The sequence below is a fragment of the Ranitomeya imitator genome, chromosome 2, assembly GCF_032444005.1.
Source record: "Ranitomeya imitator isolate aRanImi1 chromosome 2, aRanImi1.pri, whole genome shotgun sequence".
Taxonomy (NCBI): Eukaryota; Metazoa; Chordata; class Amphibia; order Anura; family Dendrobatidae; genus Ranitomeya; species Ranitomeya imitator.
In genome coordinates, this window is record NC_091283.1 from 559,287,361 (window position 1) to 559,310,813 (window position 23,453).

The window sequence follows — 23,453 nt, forward strand, 5'->3', positions numbered from 1 at the left end:
GCAATATGCTACGTGGTTGGGCAATATACTGCGTGGACATGCATATTCTAGAATACCTGATGCGTTAGAATCGGGGCACACATCTACCCTTCTTGCTACATCTCGAAATGATATTCCATCCTGGATGATCTGCTCTACCTGAGCAACTTCTGTGGGTTGTAGACACCACCTCATGCTACTGTACCTCTAGGGGTGAGAGCAATGACAAAATGCAAAAAATGACCAACACAGCCAAAAAGGATGAGAACAGAGAAATGGTCTGTGGTCACCCCCTGCAGACCCACCCCTTTTATAGGGGTTGTCTTGCTAATTACCTATAATTTATACCTGTTGTCTGTTCCATTTGCACAACAGCAGGAGAAATTGTGAATCAATCGATGAGGCTTCATAACTGGACCAGTTGATTTCAAAGAGGTGTGATTGACTTTTAGTTATTGTGTTGTCTAAGTGTTCCCTTTATTTTTTTTTGAGCAGTGCATTTATAATATAAATATATAGCAGTAGCAGAACCATTATATGTCCTCCATTAGGGCATATGAATGTCATAACTCCAAGGCCAGAATAAACCGCAGTTCACATGGAGCCTACTCATTCTGGGGAACCCAGCTTACACATGTATTACACAGATGGACAGTTAATTGGCTGCAGTTTTCAACAATTGCCATTTCTATTTTCATTGGTTATTTTAATAAATGTGAGCCATTGTCTTCCAGGTGGAGTGCTGGGTTTGAAGAAAAGAGATTATTGGCATTGGATAGAGGACCTTCCACAACTTGATGCCTGTGGCAGGTGTGAACCAAAAAAATAAATGTCTGATTAAATCTCATGAGCCTGGGAAAGCAGAGCTTCGAAGGATAAGCCATCACTTATATAATTAATGGTATCTGACCATTTGCACCTCCACCGATTCCCGACAATGAAGGCTGTAACATTGCATCCCCTAAGTTTTCTCTTCATGGTGGCAACCTGTTCTCTGCCTGTTACAGCAGCTGGTCTCAATTATATGATATTATAAGCCCATAGGTGTACAGATTAATAAAATAACAAACTGAGCCTGTTCTAGCTTTCTCTGTAATGATGCCTCTCTTCTGCTGCTCCTTCCCTTGTCAGTGGCTTGCAGCGGTGTCGTCATGGACAAATCAGCCCTGCCTATGTAGATGGCATGAGCTCCTAAGATCTGTGATTGGCTGCAGTGGTGAAGTCAAATCAACAAAGACTGGAGCAGCAGAGGAGAGGCATCCCTGGAGCCAGGGACGGCGAGTACAAACTCCGTTTACTTTAGGCTCACAGATTGATATTAACTCATAATACTGTGTATACTAATAAACTGTGTGTCGTAACCCCTTTAAGCTGCGCTGCCATTCCCCTGAAAAGTGAATGGACACAGTACCACTGTGCAAAAAGATACTGTAAAGGGGCCTCAGTGCTATGATCCCTTCATTCTCATATGGGTGTCCTAATTATAAAGTGAATACATATCCTATATATTTTCACTTTGTGAATTGAAAATCCATGTCAGTAAATGACATGGTTCTTAGCAAAGCGGTTTTCACTGGGATTTAGCCACATGTGAATTGGCACAGAAGATGAAGGCTTGAGGCTTTTGCAAAGCTGTGTATAATGTATTATGATCTAGCATTAGTGAAAAACTGTTAAATTCCAATGTTTTGACCAGTGCAATGGTCTTTTTAAAGGCCTTCTGTATGAGAATGGAGCGGGTATATGATGATGTGTAGCATCTGCTATAACACCATCATATACCCAGCTCCTTCCTCGTACAGATATCTTTGAGAAAGGCCATGTTGAAATTCATCAGTTTTCACTAATTTCGGATTCTAATAATTTTGCAAAGGCGTGTGTGTGTGTATATATCTCAAGTCTTCATCATCTGTGCTCAGGTTACCTCTTATGATTGACAGGACCACCATCCTTTCCTACTAAGCACAAAATCTTTACTGCGGTGTTGTTAATCCCTTTACCATTTGTGACATGTGAATTGGCCCCAGAGAATCAGGCCAATCCATATTTGGACCTGTTGTAGTTCAAACCGTGGCTCAAATCTGAGGCTCGGCCAAAAACACGGCTGACTTTTCCTCGACATGTGATGTATGGTTTCCTTTTAGTCTGATGGTATATCTTCTCTCCTAATTGTTTTATGTTAGACTTCCGCATATTTCAGTGATGATAGAGAAGACTGTGGCTTGCCCCAAGGTTCTAACCCCACAAGGACGAGGAAGATACTTTCTACGCCTGGCTCTCAATAGAAAATCTTTAGCAGCCACTGTCCAACATCTGCAGCACACACAGAGATTACTTGAGGTGGGTATCCCTGCAAGTTTGCAGTCACAGCCTTCTCTAAACCAAGGGTGCACAATGTTCTCTGGCCTGAAGCGTACCTTGCCCAATTTTGACCTTTATGACAACCCATTTTTTTTGCTTCAGGATGAGTTGCATTTGGCATTTTTTTTTTTTGGAAGAGGGCTTTAAAATGGTTCACTCCTGGGGGGTGAGAGGTATATACTTGGCGCTGATCATTCTCCTGTGGCATAATCTGCTTCTTTAAGGCCAGTTTCACAAATCTGTGTATTGGAGTATGGACTGCGATGCCTGTAATGGCCGCAGGTCAGCTGACAAGAACTTGACGGCCTCATGGCTATCTGACAGTTGAATTTGGGTCTGCTGCCAGTTTGTGTACTGCTGTCCATTCCAGTTTAGCCAGATTCCTCAATAGTGGTGTAAACACCCAGAATGCCTAGGGCAGCATAACCTTTACATAAAGCTCTGGATGGGCTGACCGAGCAGAAGGGGCATTCTCTGTCAGACTCCTCACATCCGGCTGGCACTATTGACAACGGCATGGAAGAGGTTACAGATAAAGAATTTTCACTACATTTAAACTTATTGTGTTTGAACCCCAGGTGGGGAATTAAAAAAAAAAAAAAAAAAAAAAAAACAAACAAAAAAACCAAGACTGGTGCCATTCTTCTTCACTTTCATTACTTCTCGGGACTGGCCACTGTGTTCCCTGCTAACTCCTGGTGTAGACAAAATCATGTGATGGCTGCAGCCTTCACATATCGTCCAAACTGAATTTTCCTGTTCGGATAGAATGTGAAGACTGCAAAAAAAAAAAAAGTATTGTTTCTCAGAGCTTTGATTGCACATGAACCTTCCCAAGTAATACATATAGGTCTACACCTCAATAGCTGTGCAATGCTATCGTAGTATCCATTGTAGTCACTCATACTGTGATGTTTAGATCCTATTTTGGTGATCTAACATGATCATTAGAAATGTATGTTTTGATGTTTTTCTTCCTAATGGTATCTTCAAAAATGTGTAATCAAATATAAATATTTTGATTATTTTTTTTTTTTTATGGTCAGTGTTCTTTATAATTTTTTTTTCTTCCTTATTATTATCTATACGTTTAAAATCCTTCCAAATTGTTTTTTTTTTTCTTTTTTTTTTTACACTGGGTGTTAAGCCTAATAACTAGAGTTAAACTTCCTGGAGCAGCCATATGGAACTGGGTAGTAATAGACCTGCTCTGATGCATTAACTACAAAAAAACTTTCTAGGCATGCTGTGATCTGGGCAAACATCATTGTGCAGGGAGGGGGAGCAGGTGAGCTGTGACCTTCACATGTTGTATTATATACTGTCATTGGAATTCTGCCTGTAATGATAATGACTTCTAAAAAGTCAGAAGAGGAAACTTCAGTCTAGTATTCGTCTTAATCCTCCACCACGCCCATACACATTAGACTAGGTGGCCGAACATGCTGATGTTGATGAGATTGGCCGACTGTCTAATGTGTATGGGAACCTCGCAACTCTTCCCTTACAAATGATATTGAGGGAGAAAATTTTTCTGTTCCCTGGGAACTAAGCCACTGCCATAGATGTCTGGCAGCAGCCCTCTCATGGAGAATACAGGAGTGCTCAGCTGAGCAAAAGATTCCTGTATAGGATGTAGTTGGGGGGGGGGGGGAAATGAGAGATGATCTTGCTTATAGCTATCAAATGTTTATGGGGTCCTCTAGTGACCAGTATAAAAAAGTGAAAAAAGTGTGTGCGTGTATATATGTATGTGTGTGTATATATATATATATATATATATATATATATATATATATATATATATATATATATATATATATATATATACACACACATACATACATATATATATATATATATATATATATATATATATATATATATATATATATATATATATATATACACACACACACAGGTCCTTCTCAAAAAAAATAGCATATAGTGTTAAATTTCATTATTTACCATAATGTAATGATTACAATTAAACTTTCATATATTATAGATTCATTATCCACCAACTGAAATTTGTCAGGTCTTTTATTGTTTTAATACTGATGATTTTGGCATACAACTCCTGATAACCCAAAAAACCTGTCTCAATAAATTAGCATATTTCACCCATCCAATCAAATAAAAGTGTTTTTTAATAACAAACAAAAAAACCATCAAATAATAATGTTCAGTTATGCACTCAATACTTGGTCGGGAATCCTTTGGCAGAAATGACTGCTTCAATGCGGCGTGGCATGGAGGCAATCAGCCTGTGACACTGCTGAGATGTTATGGAGGCCCAGGATGCTTCAATAGCGGCCTTAAGCTCATCCAGAGTGTTGGGTCTTGCGTCTCTCAACTTTCTCTTCACAATATCCCACAGATTCTCTATGGGGTTCAGGTCAGGAGAGTTGGCAGGCCAATTGAGCACAGTAATACCATGGTCAGTAAACCATTTACCAGTGGTTTTGGCACTGTGAGCAGGTGCCAGGTCGTGCTGAAAAATGAAATCTTCATCTCCATAAAGCATTTCAGCCGATGGAAGCATGAAGTGCTCCAAAATCTCCTGATAGCTAGCTGCATTGACCCTGCCCTTGATGAAACACAGTGGACCAACACCAGCAGCTGACATGGCACCCCACACCATCACTGACTGTGGGTACTTGACACTGGACTTCAGGCATTTTGGCATTTCCTTCTCCCCAGTCTTCCTCCAGACTCTGGCACCTTGATTTCCGAATGACATGCAAAATTTGCTTTCATCAGAAAAAAGTACTTGGGACCACTTAGCAACAGTCCAGTGCTGCTTCTCTGTAGCCCAGGTCAGGCGCCTCTGCTGCTGTTTATGGTTCAAAAGTGGCTTTACCTGGGGAATGCGGCACCTGTAGCCCATTTCCTGCACACGCCTGTGCACGGTGGCTCTGGATGTTTCCACACCAGACTCAGTCCACTGCTTCCTCAGGTTCCCCAAGGTCTGGAATCGGTCCTTCTCCATAATCTTCCTCAGGGTCCGGTCTCCTCTTCTCGTTGTACAGCGTTTTCTGCCACATTGTTTCCTTCCAACAGACTTACCATTGAGGTGCCTTGATACAGCACTCTGGGAACAGCCTATTTGTTGAGAAATTTCTTTCTGGGTCTTACCCTCTTGCTTGAGGGTGTCAATTATGGCCTTCTTGACATCTGTCAGGTCGCTAGTCTTAAGGCCCCTTCACATTAAGCGACGCTGCAGCGATACCGACAACGATCCGGATCGCTGCAGCGTCGCTGTTTGGTCGCTGGAGAGCTATCACACAGACCGCTCTCCAGCGACCAACGATGCCGGTAACCAGGGTAAACATCGGGTAACTAAGCGCAGGGCCGCGTTAGTAACCCGATGTTTACCCTGGTTACCATGCTAAAAGTAAAAAACAAACAAACACTAGATACTTACCTACCGCTGTCTGTCCTCCAGCGCTGAGCTCTGCTTCTCTGCTCTCCTCCTGTACTGGCTGTGAGCCGGAAAGCAGAGCGGTGACGTCACCGCTCTGCTTTCCGGCTCACAGCCAGTACAGGAGGAGTGCAGAGCACAGCGCTGGAGGACAGACAGCGGTAGGTAAGTATGTAGTGTTTGTTTTTTTTTACTTTTAGCATGGTAACCAGGGTAAACATCGGGTTACTAAGCGCGGCCATGCGCTTAGTTACCCGATGTTTACCCTGGTTACCAGTGAAGACATCGCTGGATCGGTGTCACACACGCCGATCCAGCGATGTCAGCAGGAGTCCAGCGACGAAATAAAGTTCTGGACTTTATTCAGCGACCAACGATCTCCCAGCAGGGGCCTGATCGTTGGTCGCTGTCACACATAACGATTTCATTAACGATATCGTTGCTACGTCACAAATAGCAACGATATCGTTAACAATATCGTTATGTGTGAAGGTACCTTTACCCATGATGGGGGTTTTGAGTAATGAACCAGGCAGGGAGTTTATAAAAGCCTCAGGTATCTTTTGCATGTGTTTAGAGTTAATTAGTTGATTCAGAAGATTAGGGTAATAGGTCGTTTAAGGCCCCTTCACATTTAGCGACGCTGCAGCGATACCGACAACGATTCGGATCGCTGCAGCATCGCTGTTTGGTCGCTGGAGAGCTGTCACACAGACCGCTCTCCAGCGACCAACGATGCCGGTAACCAGGGTAAACATCGGGTAACTAAGCGCAGGGCCGCGCTTAGTAACCCGATGTTTACCCTGGTTATCATGCTAAAAGTAAAAAAAAACAAACACTAGATACTTACCTACCGCTGTCTGTCCTCCAGCGCTGCGCTCTGCTTCTCTGCTCTCCTCTTGTACTGTCTGTGAGCCGGAAAGCAGAGCGGTGACGTCACCGCTCTGCTTTCCGGCTCACAGCCAGTGCAGGAGGAGAGCAGAGCACAGCGCTGGAGGACAGACGGCTGTAGGTAAGTATCTAGTGTTTGTTTTTTTTACTTTTAGCATGGTAACCAGGGTAAACATCGGGTTACTAAGCGCGGCCCTGCGCTTAGTTACCCGATGTTTACCCTGGTTACCAGTGAAGACATCGCTGGATCGGTGTCACACACGCTGATCCAGCGATGTCTCCAGGGAGTCCAGCGACAAAATAAAGTTCTGGACTTTATTCAGCGACCAACGATCTCCCAGCAGGGGCCTGATCGTTGGTCGCTGTCACACATAACGATTTCATTAACGATATCGTTGCTACGTCACAAATAGCAACGATATCGTTAACAATATCGTTATGTGTGAAGGTACCTTTAGAGAACCTTTTCTTGATATGCTAATTTATTGAGACAGGTTTTTTGGGTTATCAGGAGTTGTATGCCAAAATCATCAGTATTAAAACAATAAAAGACCTGACAAATTTCAGTTGGTGGATAATGAATCTATAATATATGAAAGTTTAATTGTAATCATTACATTATGGTAAATAATGAAATTTAACACTATATGCTAATTTTTTGAGAAGGACCTGTATATATAGATATAGATAGATAGATAGAGAGAGAGATTCAAGCCTTGAAAAAGGCTCAGATGGAGCTGAAACGTCGCCTGGCTATGTGGGTTGATTAAAACCTTCCACATTTTCTCACTTTAATAATGGAGTGCTGCCTCTTTTTTGAATCTCTGTGAATCTGGTGCAATCGTTGGACTGGTTGCCTGAGGCCCTGCACCTGAAGATAAGTATAAACGTGGTGCTGTTCCTTTTCTACTAATATATACATACATACACACACACACACACACACACACACACACACACACACTTTTTTTTTTTTTACAGCAATAAAAAAATGCATATAAGAAACCTGATTCAATTGGTCAATTTATGATAAGATGCCCCTTTAACTAGCAGCAAAAACTACTATTTGCTGAAGGTCTTGGGCAGTACACATCACATTCAGCAATCAGCTAAGCTGATACTAACGGGAGTGATGTTTAACACTTTCTATGACTAGTCAGACTGTCACTACACAGTTTGTCCAATGAGTGCTGGTATGAGACTGTGTAGTTATGACTGTCAAAATACTATTTATGCATAAATTAGAAAACACCTGTCCAGTTCACCAGATCATTGTGTAGTTTATTGGAGTCATATACAGAAAATCCCATGGAGCTTAATAGTAATAATAATAATGATGATTGGGGTCATTTGTAATTGTCCACATATAATATTAGCGTTAAATTGGAGAATGTAATATTAGAATTCCGACATTTCGACACCAAGTTTTCTTTGCTATATTCATCCTTTCGCTTTTGTCCTTTTATTGCAGTGGTACGATCCACTATTCTCTGTACTGGGAAACGAAGAACATTTGGGTAATAGATATATTTTGCAATAATTTACCTACTAATTGACAGTTTAATCAAACACACATATATTATGCAGAATATAAGTCAGGAGTAACAGTAATGCCCATGTAACCACCGACTATATGTATATATTCTCCCCACAGAGCCCTTCCTGTCGTTGCTGCTGGTCATATCGCAAAGCACTTTTGATCTAAATTTGCAGGTAAGCCATAATGACTATAAGGCCACGTCCACACATCAGTGTTTTGTTTGTTCCACTCTTGGTTTTGACTTCCAATCAGAGGAAAAGTATAATAGAAACATATGCACCACTTCTGTATTATCACCCACTCCTGGTTGTGGCTTACAAATACTGATGTAAAATACTGACCAAATACTGACCGTGTGAATGTGGCCTAATTGTCAGTTCAGAAGTTGCCTTTGAATTATTTTAAAGTCCCACTATCAATCTGTTGTAATGTGTCTGTTGTAATCTTTTAAGAATTCTAGTTTTCTGGATGAGAGCTGGATTCTACCTGTAAGTATGGATTCATTTTCCTCAAGTTGTTATAAAAATGTTTCTTGCATAGCCAGGGTCCTAATAACACGCAGATTATCAATGGGATTGTCTCATCTTAAACAGGTATAACTGTACAGTGTTTGTAAAAGCAAGCAATTTACATCTTATTAAAAATACGGTTTTTAAGAATGGAGGGATTTTTAATGCTATAGCTTTTTGCTCGTTGCCTATTTTACCAGTCTAGCAGCCTTGGCCAGTTCTCTAGGTAAGGAGCGCAGCGCTTATGATCTCTTTGCTATAGAGCATGCAAGCGCTGCTCTAAAACTGGCTGGATTGCTGCATCAGACCTTTCTCAATGCCCTGGTCATCCTCCGATGCACATGAACGCTCAGTCTGAGCCATTCCGCTGGCCTGGACTGTCAATCAGGAGTAGTACACCGCCCACTGGGAGGCCGAGAGCGGTGCGCTCCTGAAGTTTGCGGATGAGGCAACCCCTTTAAGGTAGATGTGTTTCTTAATACCTTTCCATCTCCTCCTCTCAAGACTTAAATCTTTAATTTTACTGCTAGTCTTGACTTGAAAAGGTGTTTTTTTTTTTTTGAATCAGCACCATTTACTGGAACATGGGGAAAAAGAAATTATTTCTTGTGGACTCACAATTGTTTTTGGAGTTTTAGTTTAAAGGCATTCACTGTATGATAACATCATTTTTAACTTTATCGGACAGGGCAAATATAGCATTGAAAATGAATAATCTTTATTTTTAATCTTTATTTTTTTTATATAGCGCTAACATATTCCGCAGCGCTTTACAGTTTGCACACATTATCATCACTGTCCCCGATAGGGCTCACAATCTAAATTCCCTATCAGGATGTCTTTGGAATAGAATAAATCTGTAGTTTTTATAGTATTATCTTAACAATTTGTCCTATGTAGAACTTTGTGATTGCTCTTTTCCTTTTTAAAATGTTTTTAATTTGCGGAATGAGAAAAGGGATGAGATTTTAAATGAAAAGAAAATGTAAACTAAGTTTTAAGAATAATCAAAACAAACAAAAATACAAAGTTTCCCTCAAAAATACAAAGTTTCCCTGATTGCAGGTACAAAATACTGCCACGCTTTAGTTTTGCTCTGTCGCTTCTTGGCGTGGAGTTGAGGCGTAAATGCTGGGAGGATGTGATCTTTGTCCTCACAGCAAATAATCCGCTGTTCACAGTCATTACTAATGGTTCACTATTATCAGTGATCTGTGCAGCGAGATGCTGGGAGGGAATCGATCGAGTCATCCCATCGTGCCCTGTCCGAAGTCATAAAGAGTAAATGAACCATAAATGAATATGTATATTAGAATAATAACAAATATGTCTAAAAGAATGTAAATGCGTTGTGCTGGAGCATCCCCCATAACATGGATGCACGTTACATGGTCGTCTTTCCTTCTCTAAATAATGCCTCCCTATAAGGCATAATATGTTACCCCCCAAATCCACCAAATAACTAAGCACTACTATTTTTCATCTCTCCAGCCCTCCCATATCCGCCCTTAGCACTTAAAATAAAAATGTTAGTGCAAAGGTAGTTTGCCCGCACATACATATCCTATACAGTGAGGGATATGCTGGAATATTATGGGGTCCTTTACCCAGCATAGATAGTTACTGTAAGGCCCCAGAACAAAGAACACATTTTGTATTGCTATACGTATTGCTGTTATGGGATTTTATAATGCTACAAAGGTTTTAAATGCTAATAGGGGAAATATTCTCCCTACGTTAATAACTTTGGAAAAAAATATAGAGGTGAAATGCTGGTTTATTTTTGTACCACATTTGAAGGGCATCTGCCAGTAGGATTAACTTTTCTATGCCATCTATCTGGGCATGTAGATCATAGGAAGCTGAATAAAGTAACACCCTGATATCTGCGATACGATGTCTTATTCCAGAGAAATCCACGTTTTCTTTAATATGTAAATAAGCTGTTGAAATCTATGGGCCGGACACTGAGCTGCATGAGAATCGGCCTCCAGGGCTTATTTTGCATGCTCTCCTGATCTACATGTCTCCCACAGATCATGTCCCCTTTTCTTAAGCTTATTTACATATTAAAAAAATGTGGATTTCTTGGGAATAAGACATCAGATCACAGATATCAAGGTGTCATTTTATTTAACTTTCTATAACCTGCTTGACCATATAGACTGCTTAGGAGAGTTGATCCTATTGACAGGTTCCATTTAAAGCCCTATGTGTGCCCAAAAAAAATATTTATCGATCATATAATATAAAAATAGTCAAGAAAATCTATTTCGCTATTTTTAATCCTGAAGATGACATTTAGCTGTGGTCATCATCTGACTGCTTAAAGCTGGTCATGCCACCTTCACAATTGGGACTGCTGGAAATGGCAAAGTGCTGCACTAGACTGTCCATGGAATGGCAGTGTGCACACCCGGCGCTCCGTTCATAGTGTGCTCCGGACCCAGTCTAGAGGGGTTGTGCATACATCTCTATAATGTGTAAGCAGGAAAAACACATTGATTGTATGGATGCAAGTTAGAATGTCACAACCTATTGAGACTGTCAGAAACAACAATGTGAAACCTTTTTTTTTATACTGTAGGTGTGTGCCACTTATCAGATTGTGCCATGTCGAGAATTGGGGATGGTATTGAGGTAAGAACCTTGAAGACACGTCGTAAAATGACTACACCCCTTTAACTGTTATGTTGTTGCCAATGGCAACAAATAAAAAAAAAAAAAAAAAAACCCACCACAGTACAAGTGTCTCCTGTACACCTGCGGGTCACACTGGCCTCGCCCATGTCCTATAAGATAATGCAGCCGCTCCTCCAAGACGTAGAATGGCATTACTAACTGGTTTAGCTAGTTCTGTCAGGGCAGTGGTTCATTCTCCTTGCATCCTGGCAAACCTTTACCTATTTTTTCAGGTTTATTTCCCTTTGCTTTGTTCAGTGACTATTTACACTGCTGCCTGTACAGCATATTTAATCACTGACCTATTACATATAATCCGTATGACTTTGTAACCATTGAAACTCAGGACATACAAGTAATTTTAAATAGTGTATTTAGTGCACGCACTGAGGATTCACCAGAAATGGCAGTCATGGGACTGCAGGTTTGCGATTTGCCACACTCGGACTAAACGTTTTCGGCCTCACTCAATGCAAGTGTATTGAGTGAGGCTGGAAACGTTTAGTCGGCACTTGACCGCGTGTATGCAAATCACATACTTACCATCTCACACCCGCCTGCTCCTAGCACCGAATAACCCGGCAGCACGCACTGTGCACACTGTGAGGATTCACAAGCCTACACTGACATAGTGACTCTGGATACCCCTTTAATATAGTTGTCTCATTAGGAATAACCTCTGTCAATATGCCTGTTGGCTCTGATCCGCCTCTTTGGGCCCCTTCCTTCCACGCTTCCAATTTTCTTGTATGTGTTCAGTCGGTATCCTGCAGATTAGCTAACAAATGAGATATGTGCCATCCGACTGTTGATTGGATTGCTCACTGGCCCTTGTTGTTTAATAGATTTTTATTTTTTTTCTCAGTCCGAATAATTGTCCGAAAGGAATCCCGGCATGTACTACTTTGTTTTGCTTCTCGGATAAGACTTAAGGCCCCTTCACATTAAGCGACGCTGCAGCGATACCGACAACGATCCGGATCGCGGCAGCGTCGCTGTTTGGTCGCTGGAGAGCTGTCACACAGACCGCTCTCCAGCGACCAACGATGCCGGTAACCAGGGTAAACATCGGGTAACTAAGCGCAGGGCCGCGCTTAGTAACCCGATGTTTACCCTGGTTACCATCCTAAAAGTAAAAAAAAACAAACAGTACATACTTACCTACCGCTGTCTGTCCTCCAGCGCTGTGCTCCGCTCTCCTCCTGTACTGTCTGTGAGCGTTGGTCAGCCGGAAAGCAGAGCGGTGACGTCACCGCTCTGCTTTCCGGCAACTGTGCTCACACACAGTACAGGAGGAGTGCAGAGCACAGCGCTGGAGGACAGACAGCGTTAGGTAAGTATGTACTGTTTGTTTTTATTACTTTAACGATGGTAACCAGGGTAAACATCGGGTTACTAAGCGCGGCCCTGCGCTTAGTTACCCAATGTTTACCCTGGTTACCAGTGAAGACATCGCTGGATCGGTGTCACACACGCCGATCCAGCGATGTCAGCAGGAGTCCAGCGACCAAATAAAGTTCTGGACTTTATTCAGCGACCAACGATCTCCCAGCAGGGGCCTGATCGTTGGTCGCTGTCACACATAACGATTTTATTAACGATATCGTTGCTACGTCACAAAAAGCAACGATATCGTTAACAATATCGTTATGTGTGAAGGTACCTTTAAACATTCAAATCTATAAGTGCGAGAAAAATCTGATCCCAGACAGACCATCCGAGTGGCATCTGATTTTTACAAATCATTTCATTATGAACATGGGAAACTGTACGTGATTGTTAACGTAGTTGGATGAAAATGGATGTCACTCGGACATTAATGAACACATGTATGACACATGGTTGAAAATCTGAGGAAAATTAGAAAAAAAGCTTGAATTGTCTGGATAAAACTTGGGTGATTTTTTTTTTTCATAGACTTGTCTGCTGGCACCCTTAAAGGGAACCTGCCATCATGATTTAGTATGTTAGCATAAATATATGGCCATAATGGCACTTTTATACTGAATTACTAGGTACTTGTAGAGAAGAAATCCGCATCATGGTTCTTGTTTTATTTGCGTTAGACTGTGGGTAGGGTTTCGGCTCTGTCTTGGCCCCTCTGCATTTGTATGAGCCTCCTCTTTCAAAGTATGCGCTAGCGCTATTCTTACCGCTGGCGGTGCTTGTGCACATTCATCTCCCAGTGGTCTTAAGCAAAATTCTGCTGCTGGCAGCGCATGCTAAATCGCGTTGACAGGTTCCCTTTAAACCAAGTAACCTGAGACAAGACAAGATGGCCTGAAGATGCTCAATATTTGTCACATTGGACCTTGCTGGATTCCAAATCTGCTGCATCTTTAAAGGGAAGGTGCGATCAAAAAACATTTTTTTCCAGTCATTGAAAAAAATGTAAAGAATTAATGTTTAAATTTTCTTAAAAAATATTATCATTTGTTTATAATTTAGTAAAATATGAAAAATAATTTTTGGCATTTCCACTTTTAAACACTAGGGGGAGCAGCTAACGAAATTTGACAAAAACCTAGTGTACAACTAGCTCACATTACTGCACTGCAGTAATTATGGGTAGGAGTCTGCTGACATGTGTGATGTCTCCTCCCCTCCTGGGTGTTTGCAGTGCGCATATTCCTCACTGTAATGAGCAGGACCACGTGACCGCTCACACAGCACAGGCTGCCGGCGCTGAGAGGAGACATCGCTGGAGCTGGGTGTCGGTAAGTATTTCTTGGCAAGCAGGGGGGGGGGGGGGGGGGGTGTGCACAGGGGATGGGAGGCGGGAGGGGATGCACAAACTTTATTTTTAAGGGAAAAGAGAGCGCCTAGACACTGCCTGTGTCGGCGCTTCCTACGGTACCTCCAACTGCGGACATTGCGACCCCGGACCGCGCCTCCATTGCACCACCAATGACTGCACGTAGGTCCCTACTAAGATGACTGACACGGCATGAAGGGATTCTAATATTCCCTGCCTCACCCTATTCTCTTTGCTGGAACCCTCGAGTCTGCAGGGCCTCATATGAGCCAACTTAACAATCCAGCCAACCTGACCTTTTGACAGATGTCTCAAATTTATCGCTGGACTGCACTACAGCTTCCGACTATTGAATAATAAGACAAGCTTTATCTGCCATTTGGCCTCTTGTGTTCATTCCATATAGGCCACAGCCGGACTACCCTTACTTGGCTACATATTACTTTATCCTTGTTCTTACTTGACGTGTCACAAACAGTTCCTAAAGGCACCATTTGTGAACAAGGCCACTGAGTGGCCGAAACGTCAAACTTGTTGCCTCACTGTTTTCTGCCTTCACGTCTGCAATAAACTTTTTTCACTTTAGCAAAATTGAACTGGATGAGTGCAGTGTTTTACTTTTTTCCAGTTATTGAGGGTCTCTGGATCCCGTGCACTAGCACCATCAAGAAACTCTACCTATCTGTCGAGTGCTAGCTCTTTATCCTTTCTGGGATCACACATATACGCGAGATACGGCCGAGTCTTGCAGGTGAAAACCGAGCTCTGGCGCCGGCACTCCGGAGCGAAGCGTGCAGCCGCACAGCAATACATGGAGCTGCACGCCCCTCTCCGGAGTGCCAGAGCTTGGTTTTCACCTGTGAGACTCAGCCGTATCTTGCGTATGTGTGATCCCAGCCTTACACTGACAAGTAGACAGTCAGAGAGGATGGCAGGCAGCAAGGATTCTGGGAGATATATGGTGGAGGGAGCAGGGTGACGGCAGCACAGAGTATTTCAGGAGAGCAGTGTGCTGGTGTATGAAGGCCCCCTGTTCGGTGCGCGGAGCAGCCAGGGATTGAATATAGAGCGCTGTCTTTTATACACATGGATGGGCCGTCTGCTTGTCTGCTCCACTGTAATCCAGGAAACATTTCTGTGGATTGACGGCCTGTTCTGATCCAGACATTGCATGCTAAGACCCCATTCCAGCTCCTTTAAAAATATCAAAAACTTTATTTCTCCATTAAAATTCGAAACAGCAATCCTTGCCTTAGTGCGAAAATGTGAGTGCAGAGTACATGCAACGCGTTTCGATCTAAATGATCTTACTCAATGCATGATGTTTGGCAAACTGCGGTGGCTATTAATATACAGATGGACCAATCTCTTCACTGATACAAGTCACATGACTCATTACCACAGGTCCTATACATGTGAACTCCACCGCAGCTGCAAGAGATGAACAAACAAATAAGCCAAGGTAACACAACATACTTAAAAAATGTAGATACACAATAATAAAAACAATAAATTATTTTTATTATTATTTTATTGTTTTTATTATTGTGTATCTACATTTTTTAAGTATGTTGTGTTACCTTGGCTTATTTGTTTGTTCATCTCTTGCAGCTGCGGTGGAGTTCACATGTATAGGACCTGTGGTAATGAGTCATGTGACTTGTATCAGTGAAGAGATTGGTCCATCTGTATATTAATAGCCACCGCAGTTTGCCAAACATCATGCATTGAGTAAGATCATTTAGATCGAAACGCGTCGCATGTACTCTGCACTCACATTTTCGCACTAAGGCAAGGATTGCTGTTTCGCATTTTAATGGAGAAATAAAGTTTTTGATATTTTTAAAGGAGCTGGAACGCCTTTCTTCTATTCCTTCTGCTATTCACTCATCCTGGTCCGAGATGAAGTTCCGTGCACCTGCGTGGATCGGTGAGCTGGCTGTGGCTATTTAGTCTTTTTTTTTTTCAGCATAAGACCCCATTCCCCTCCTCAGTTCCTGTCCTGGCAATGTGTGAAAGTGAGGCGACAGGCGCAGTCGGGGTGACGCTGGGGGGAAATGTAGCCATATAGTAACGATAAAAATGAGACCTCTCTCTTCAGCTGCCTCACCAGCCTTCCCCTGACTGCACCTAACTGGAGGACATGCTGCCCCCTGTATTACCCCAGACCCGTGTGCAGGTGCTCAGCCAGAACCACCCTAGAATGGGTCCCCCTTTCTGAAGATAATACTGCCATAGTGTTCTCACATAATACCGCCATATAGAGCACACATAATACCGCCATATAGATCTCACATAATACTGCCAGTGTTCTCATAATACCGCCATATACTTCACACATAATGCCGCCATATACTTCTCACATAATGACGCAATATAGATCTCACATTATACCGCCAGTATTCTCACATAATACAGCCATATAGATCACACATAACGGGAGAGAGGAGTGCATATGAGAGGATTAGATGCATGGCTCAACACAGTATCACACAGGAGAGGATTAGATGCACGGCTCAGCAGACAGCATCACACAGTGTAGGAATAGATACATGGCTCAGCACAGTATCACACAGTATAGGATTAGATACACGGCTCAGCACAGTATCACACAGAATAGGTTTAGATACATGGCTCAGCACAGTATCACACAGAATAGGTTTAGATACATGGCTCAGCACACTATAGGATTAGATACACGGCTCAGCACAGTATCACACAGAATAGGTTTAGATACATGGCTCAGCACAGTGCAGGAATAGAAACACCACGGTCTGATGTCCTGATGAGGAGCTGCAGTGAGAGGCAGGACAGGAGCAGCACAGAGCCTCCCCCTCTGTTACATCTGCAGCTCATAACGACATCAGCCAGCTGCACTTCATCTTCTCTAGAGATTACAGCCAGCGCAGCAGGCAGCATAGAAGAGACAGGGAATTCCCGCTGGTGTGAAGGGGGAGACAGATGGAGCTGCCCCTCCAACAGCGCAGCTCTCACATGGAGCTCACAGATACACAGCAATCAGAGCTCCAGAAAGATGGCACCGACCTCCTGCCTCTGCTCTGATGTGTGGAGAGCCCAGGGGGCGTGGCCAGATCACAGCAGGGAGCAGCTCAATTATAGGTATGGGGTCGGCATCCGACCGCAGTCTCCTATGCCCAGGGCCGCCGTATTTGCAGAGTGTAAGTGTCGTGCAGCTACACTTACACTCCTACAAAGCAAAGTGGCGGCGCCCAGTGGCTGAAAAAATAATTAGTAATAAAAGATATTAAAGTTAAAAAAATTAATTTTGTATTATAAATAATTGTTTATATAAACAATCATTTTTAATGCACAAAAAAAATGCGGCACCTTCCCTTTAAGCATAGAGCTAAAATGAATAAAATGTGCTTCTTTTTTCTAAGCCTCTCCCCTTAGAATGAGGAGCAGAGTTTGTTTTTTTTCTCTCCCCCCCCCCCCCCCCCCCCCTTCAGCCCCATCAAATCATCATGGCGGTTTTTAATTGGAATGACCTCCCTTGGTATGTTTTCTTCCAGATATCTAGAGGGCCGAGTGTTTGTGGTAGAGGTACTACCGGACAGCCAAACGGAGGTAGATGAGGTGGTCCTAGCAGGAGATATAATTGATGAAATAAATGGTGTATCACTGAGAAATGCGTATAATGGACAGGTGAGCAGAATGTTAGAACGTCACAATCCAAGCTTGTCATCTATAATAGCCAGGTTTATCTGTCATTCTTTCTTAAGTTTTAGTTTCAATATTTAAAATGCAGTAGGGCTGTTCTCGCGCACATAAGGTCTTTTTTTCAGGAAATTTCCTTGAAAATTCCATCTGAAAGTGCCGCAAAATCGCCCATTACATTGAACATGGTGCACAGCAATGTCAATACGACATCGCTATGCAAATGTTCTCTCATTTCACTCCTGAAACAGTTAACAGGAGTGACATGTTATTTAAGAATTACACTTTTTTTTAAATTTTAAATTAAATCCTGGAGAAACCATTAAGCATGCATGTACTTGCAGACTGTTCTGTTATTTTTTGACATGCAAAACAACTCAACAATTTAATAACCCTATTTAGGCAGGTACAGTACTAAGTAAGTTGAAGGGGGAGCCACTAATATTTGGAATCATTCGTTGGCGTTGGAAAGACGGGGAGGTCTTCCGCCCCCTCAAACCGTATCTTAAAGGGGTCAAAGAGAGGGTTCCTGACTTCCAACTACAACAAAACCCCAGAAACCTAGAGAGAAGACAGGACCGTCCCCAACAGGATGGAAGGTGAGGTCATTAAGTGTTTAGGATATTGGGGAATTGTTCATTCTGTCAAGTAATGTCCTTATTGTTCTTGTTCCTTAGACTCCTGTATTCTGCGCAGTATCTGGGACAAACCGATGTTGGAATGGTAAATGGAAATGGCTTTTTATTCTGTCTTTTTACAGTTCAAGTAAAGTAGAAATGTTGTGTCCCCTCCCTGCTCCAGTTGATTGACAAGTCCCTCGTGTGTACTTAGAGAGAGACATGTCAGTTATCTGGAGCAGGGCGGGGGTTTCATAAAACAAACTGCTTTCTCTGAAACTCCATTTCTGATTCATTCTCCCTGTGGTTGAGTAGCATGATGCAGCTGATGGGTTCTCTTTTAAATCACCTGATCCTGCAACTTTGAAAGCCACATAATCTGCCTTTGCTGAGACAACTGGAGACCCGAAAGGCTAGGTGCACACGATGAGTACAGGCGAGCCCACCAAGTTTTTCAAGCAGAAGACAATTAAAAAAACAAAAACAAAAAAAACACGACTTTCCTGGTCATTTTGGATCACTTTTTTTTTTGTTTTTTTTTTGTTAGGTTTTCCCATGGTTTTTGACGTATTTTAATTGTCACTTTTTTTTTTTCACTCCATGTCAGCTTTTTTGAACAGCTGACTTGTGCCTCTAACAGCCGCAGGTGGAATCGCGATCCACCCTCGGCTGTTACCTGACAGCGACATTTAACACGGGCTTCCAGTAAGCGCGCCGGATGTCCCGCCCATGGGCGCCCGTGTTACATGACCGTGGAACGCCGATGACAACCACAGGTCTCCAGCAGACCTCTTTAGTTGCCACTGCCAGATTGCTATAAGCGCCGCCCGGTGGTCAGCACTCATAACAAGTGAGCAATTCTGCTACATACAGGAGATCTGATCATCCCCTGGATGTAGCAGAGTGATCGCGTTATGGCAGCTTCTAGTCTCCCATGGACTGAAGCATGCCAAAAGTAAAAAAAAAAAATAGAGAAAAAATTAAATATTAACCCCTTATTGCCATCGGACAGAATAGTACGTCCGATGGCAGTATCCCCTGCTTTGATGTGAGCCCGCATCAAAGTCGGGACATGTCAGCTGTATTGAACAGCTGATAGTGCCCGCAATAGGCGCGGGTGGAATTATGATTCACCCACGCCTAATAACTAGTAAAATGCCACTGTCAAACTCTGACAGCGGCATTTGACAAGCGCATCCGGATGGAAATACGCGCATCGGTGACCGCCGTCACATGATCGGGGGTCATCAGTGCATCGGCATGACAACCAGGGGCCTCCTTGAGACCTCTATGGTTGTTGATGCCGGATTGCTATGAGCGCCACCCTGGGGTCGGGGCTCATACACTGTGTTCCAAATTATTATGCAAATTGGATTTGTCATAAAGATTTAATTTTTTTTTTTTTCAAATAAACTCCTGGATGGTATTGTCTCAGGGCTCAATGGATCACTGAAATCAATCTTAAATACGTGTGATAATTGGTTTTGTAGGCGATTCTAATTAAAGAAAAGCTAATTAAAAATGATCGACATTATTAAGCAGGCCACAGGTTTCAAGCAATATGGAAAATAAAAAGCATCTCTCTGTTGCTGAAAAGTGTTAAATAGTGCAATGCCTTGAACAAGGTATGAAAAATTAAATATTTCACGAAAACTTAAGAGTGATCATCATACTGTGAAGAGATTTGTGACTGAAACAGAGCACAGACAGGGTTCATGCAGATAAAAGAATAATGAGGAAGGTTTCTGCCCCTCAAATTCATTGGATTAAGAGAGCAGCTGCCAAAATACCATTACACAGCAGCAAACAGTTATTTCAAGCTGCTGGTGCCTCTGGAGTCCCTCGAACCTCAAGGTGTAGGATCCTTCACAGGCTTGCTGTGGTGCATAAACCTACTATTCGGCCACCCCTGTTATGTTTGCTAATGACAGGTGTTATGAAGGCAATCCAGAAACACTGTGTGCTTAGCGATCAGAGCGCACACAGTGATCTGACAAATACCCAAAAATACAAGAACGAGCTCTGAGACGTGGAAACTCTGTAGACTGCACACCTGATCCTATCCTAAACACAACTAAAAGCGGCTGTGGATTGCGCCTAACAACTACCTAGGCAACTCGGCACAGCCTAAGAAACTAGCTAGCCTGAAGATAGAAAAATAGGCCTGACTTGCCCCAGAGAAATTCCCCAAAGGAAAAGGCAGCCCCCCACATATAATGACTGTGAGTAAGATGAAAAGACAAAACGTAGGGATGAAATAGATTCAGCAAAGTGGGGCCCGATATTCTAGGACAGAGCGAGGACAGTAAAGCGAACTTTGCATCTACAAAAAACCCTAAAGCAAAACCACGCAAAGGGGGCAAAAAAAACCCACCGTGCCGAACTAACGGCACGGTGGTACACCCTTTGCGTCTCAGAGCTACCAGCAAAACAAAAGACAAGCTGGACAGAAAAAAAGCAACAAAAAAGCAAAAGGCACTTAGCTATACAGAGCAGCAGGTCACAGGAACAATCAGGAGAAGCTCAGATCCAACACTGAAACATTGACAAGGAGCAAGGATAGCAGCATCAGGCGGAGTTAAGTAATGAAGCAGTTAACGAGCTCACCAGAACACCTGAGGGAGAAAGCTCAGAAGCTGCAGTACCACTTGTGACCACAGGAGTGAATTCAGCCACAGAATTCACAACACACCCCTAAACAGTGTTCACAAGCAGAAACGGTTGCAGTGGGCCCAGACATATATGAAGACTAATTTTCAAACAGTGTTGTTTACTGATGAGTGTCGTGCAACCCTAGATGGTCCAGATGGATGGAGTAGTGGATGGTTGGTGGATGACCACCATGTCCCAATAAGGCTGTGAGGTCAGCAAGGAGGTGGAGGAGTCATGTTTTGGGCCGGAATCATGGGGAAACAGCTGGTAGGGCCCTTTAAAGTTCCTGAAGGTGTGAAAATGACCTCTGCAAAGTATATAGAGTTTCTGACTGACAACTTTCTTCCATGGTATAAAAAGCAGAAACATGCCTTCAGGAGCAAAATCATGCATGACAATGCACCATCTCATGCTGCAAAGAATATCTCTGAGTCATTGGCTGCTATGGGCATAAGGCTACTTTCACACTAGCATTAACTGCAATCCGTCACAATGCGTCGTTTTGCAGAAAAAACGCATCCTGCAAAAGTGCTTGCAGGATGCGTTTTTCCCCCATAGACGGATGCGTCGTACTTCTGTGGACCGTCGGGAGCAAAAAACGCTACATGTAAAGTTTTTTGCTCCTGACGGACCGCTTTTTCCGACCGCGCATGCGCGGCCGGAACTCCACCCCCACCTCCCCGCACCTTACAATGGGGCAGCGGATGCGCCGGAGAAATGCATCCGCTGCCTCCGTTGTGCAATGCGTTAAACGCTAGCGTCGGAATCTCTCCCCGACGCATTGCGACGGGGAGATTCCGACGCTAGTGTGAAAGTAGCCTAAAAGGAGACTAACTCATGGTGTGGCCACCATCTTCCCCTGACCTCAACCCTATAGAGAACCTTTGAGGTATCATCAAGCAACAGAACTATGATGGTGGGAGGCAGTTTACATCAAACAGCGGCTCTGGGAGACTATTCTGACTTCATGCAAAGAAATGCAAGTAGAAACTCTCCAAAAATTCACAAGTTCACTTGATGCAAGAATTGTGAAGGTGATATCAAAGATGGGCCCTATGTTAACATGTAACTTGGCCTGTTAGGAGGTTTTGGAGTTAAATAGCTTTTTAGTTCAGTGAATGTGACCTCCTAATGCTGCAAATTCCACAAATGAGCATTTTCAGCTCTTTAAAACATATCAAATGCTTATTAGGCACAGTAGAATTTCTAATTTGGAACAGTGCATTTTGAGTTTTTATTCATTTTGGAGATTATACTGTTATCATTGGGAGGTTTCTTCAATAAAATTTGATGTATAATCTAACGAGTGATGACTTTTATTAGACTGACTGTCATTTGCGCCGACCATTTAGGAAAATCCGAGAAAAATGTAATTTGCATAATAATTTGGAACATGGTGTAGCAAGTTTGTAATTCTGCTACATGGTGGCGATCTGAGCATCGCCTCTATGTAGCAGAGCCAATCAAGTTGTGGCAGCTTCTAGCCTCCCATGGAGACTATTGAAGCATGCAAAAAGTAAAAAAAAAAAATTAGAGAAAAAATTAAATATTAACCCCTTATTGCCATCGGACAGAATAGTACGTCCGATGGCAGTATCCTCTGCTTTGATGTGAGCCCGCATCAAAGCCGGGACATGTCAGCTGTACTGAACAGCTGATAGTGCCCGCAATAGGCGCGGGTGGAATCGGGATTCACCCGCGCCTAGTAACTAGTAAAATGCCACTGTCAAACTCTGACAGCAGCATTTCACAAGAGCACCTGGACGGAAATATGCGCATCGGTGACCCCCGTCACATGAAGTGTTTAAAAATATGAAAAAAAATGTATAAGTTCAAATCACCCCCCTTTCACCCCATTCAAAATAAAACAATAAAAAAATCAAACCTGCATATATTTGGTATCACGTTCAGAATCGCCCAATCAATAAAAAAATTAACCTGATCGATAAACGGCGTAGCTATTTAAAAAAAAAAAGTCAAAATGCTAGAATTACGTTTCTTTGGTTGCCGCGACATTGCATTAAAATGCAATAACGGGCGATCAAACAAACGTATCTGCACCAAAATGGTATCTTTAGAAATGTCAGCTCGGCACACAAAAAATAAGCCCTCACCCAACCCCAGATCATGAAAAATGGAGATGCTACGGGTATCGTAAAATGGTGCAAATATTTTGGGGGAATTTCTTTTCAGCACTTAGCTATAAAAGAACCTAGACATGTTTGGTGTCTATGAAATCATAATGACCTGGAAAATCATAATGGCAGGTCAGTTTTAGCATTTAGTGACCAGGGTAAAAAAAAACCCCAGAGATTGCACTTTTTTATTTTTGCAATTTCACCGCACTTGGAATTTTTTTCTTGTT

The 23,453-nt window shown here is 42.7% G+C and overlaps 1 protein-coding gene across 2 annotated transcripts in view; it reads left to right on the plus strand.

Annotated features, from left to right (window-relative positions):
• The window catches only part of LOC138664956 (uncharacterized), a 74,930-nt gene that overhangs the window by 17,410 nt on the left and 34,067 nt on the right, over positions 1 to 23,453 (plus strand). Inside the window, exons 3-11 of one of the 2 annotated variants that reach the window (XM_069752043.1) lie at positions 714 to 789; positions 2,163 to 2,319; positions 8,127 to 8,172; positions 8,310 to 8,368; positions 8,648 to 8,683; positions 11,292 to 11,344; positions 17,675 to 17,807; positions 18,222 to 18,418; positions 18,497 to 18,542. In XM_069752043.1, coding sequence (XP_069608144.1) covers positions 714 to 789; positions 2,163 to 2,319; positions 8,127 to 8,172; positions 8,310 to 8,368; positions 8,648 to 8,683; positions 11,292 to 11,344; positions 17,675 to 17,807; positions 18,222 to 18,418; positions 18,497 to 18,542 — 803 coding nt within the window. The remainder of the gene's footprint in view (positions 1 to 713; positions 790 to 2,162; positions 2,320 to 8,126; positions 8,173 to 8,309; positions 8,369 to 8,647; positions 8,684 to 11,291; positions 11,345 to 17,674; positions 17,808 to 18,221; positions 18,419 to 18,496; positions 18,543 to 23,453) is intronic. The other variant, XM_069752044.1, reaches the window with a different exon arrangement.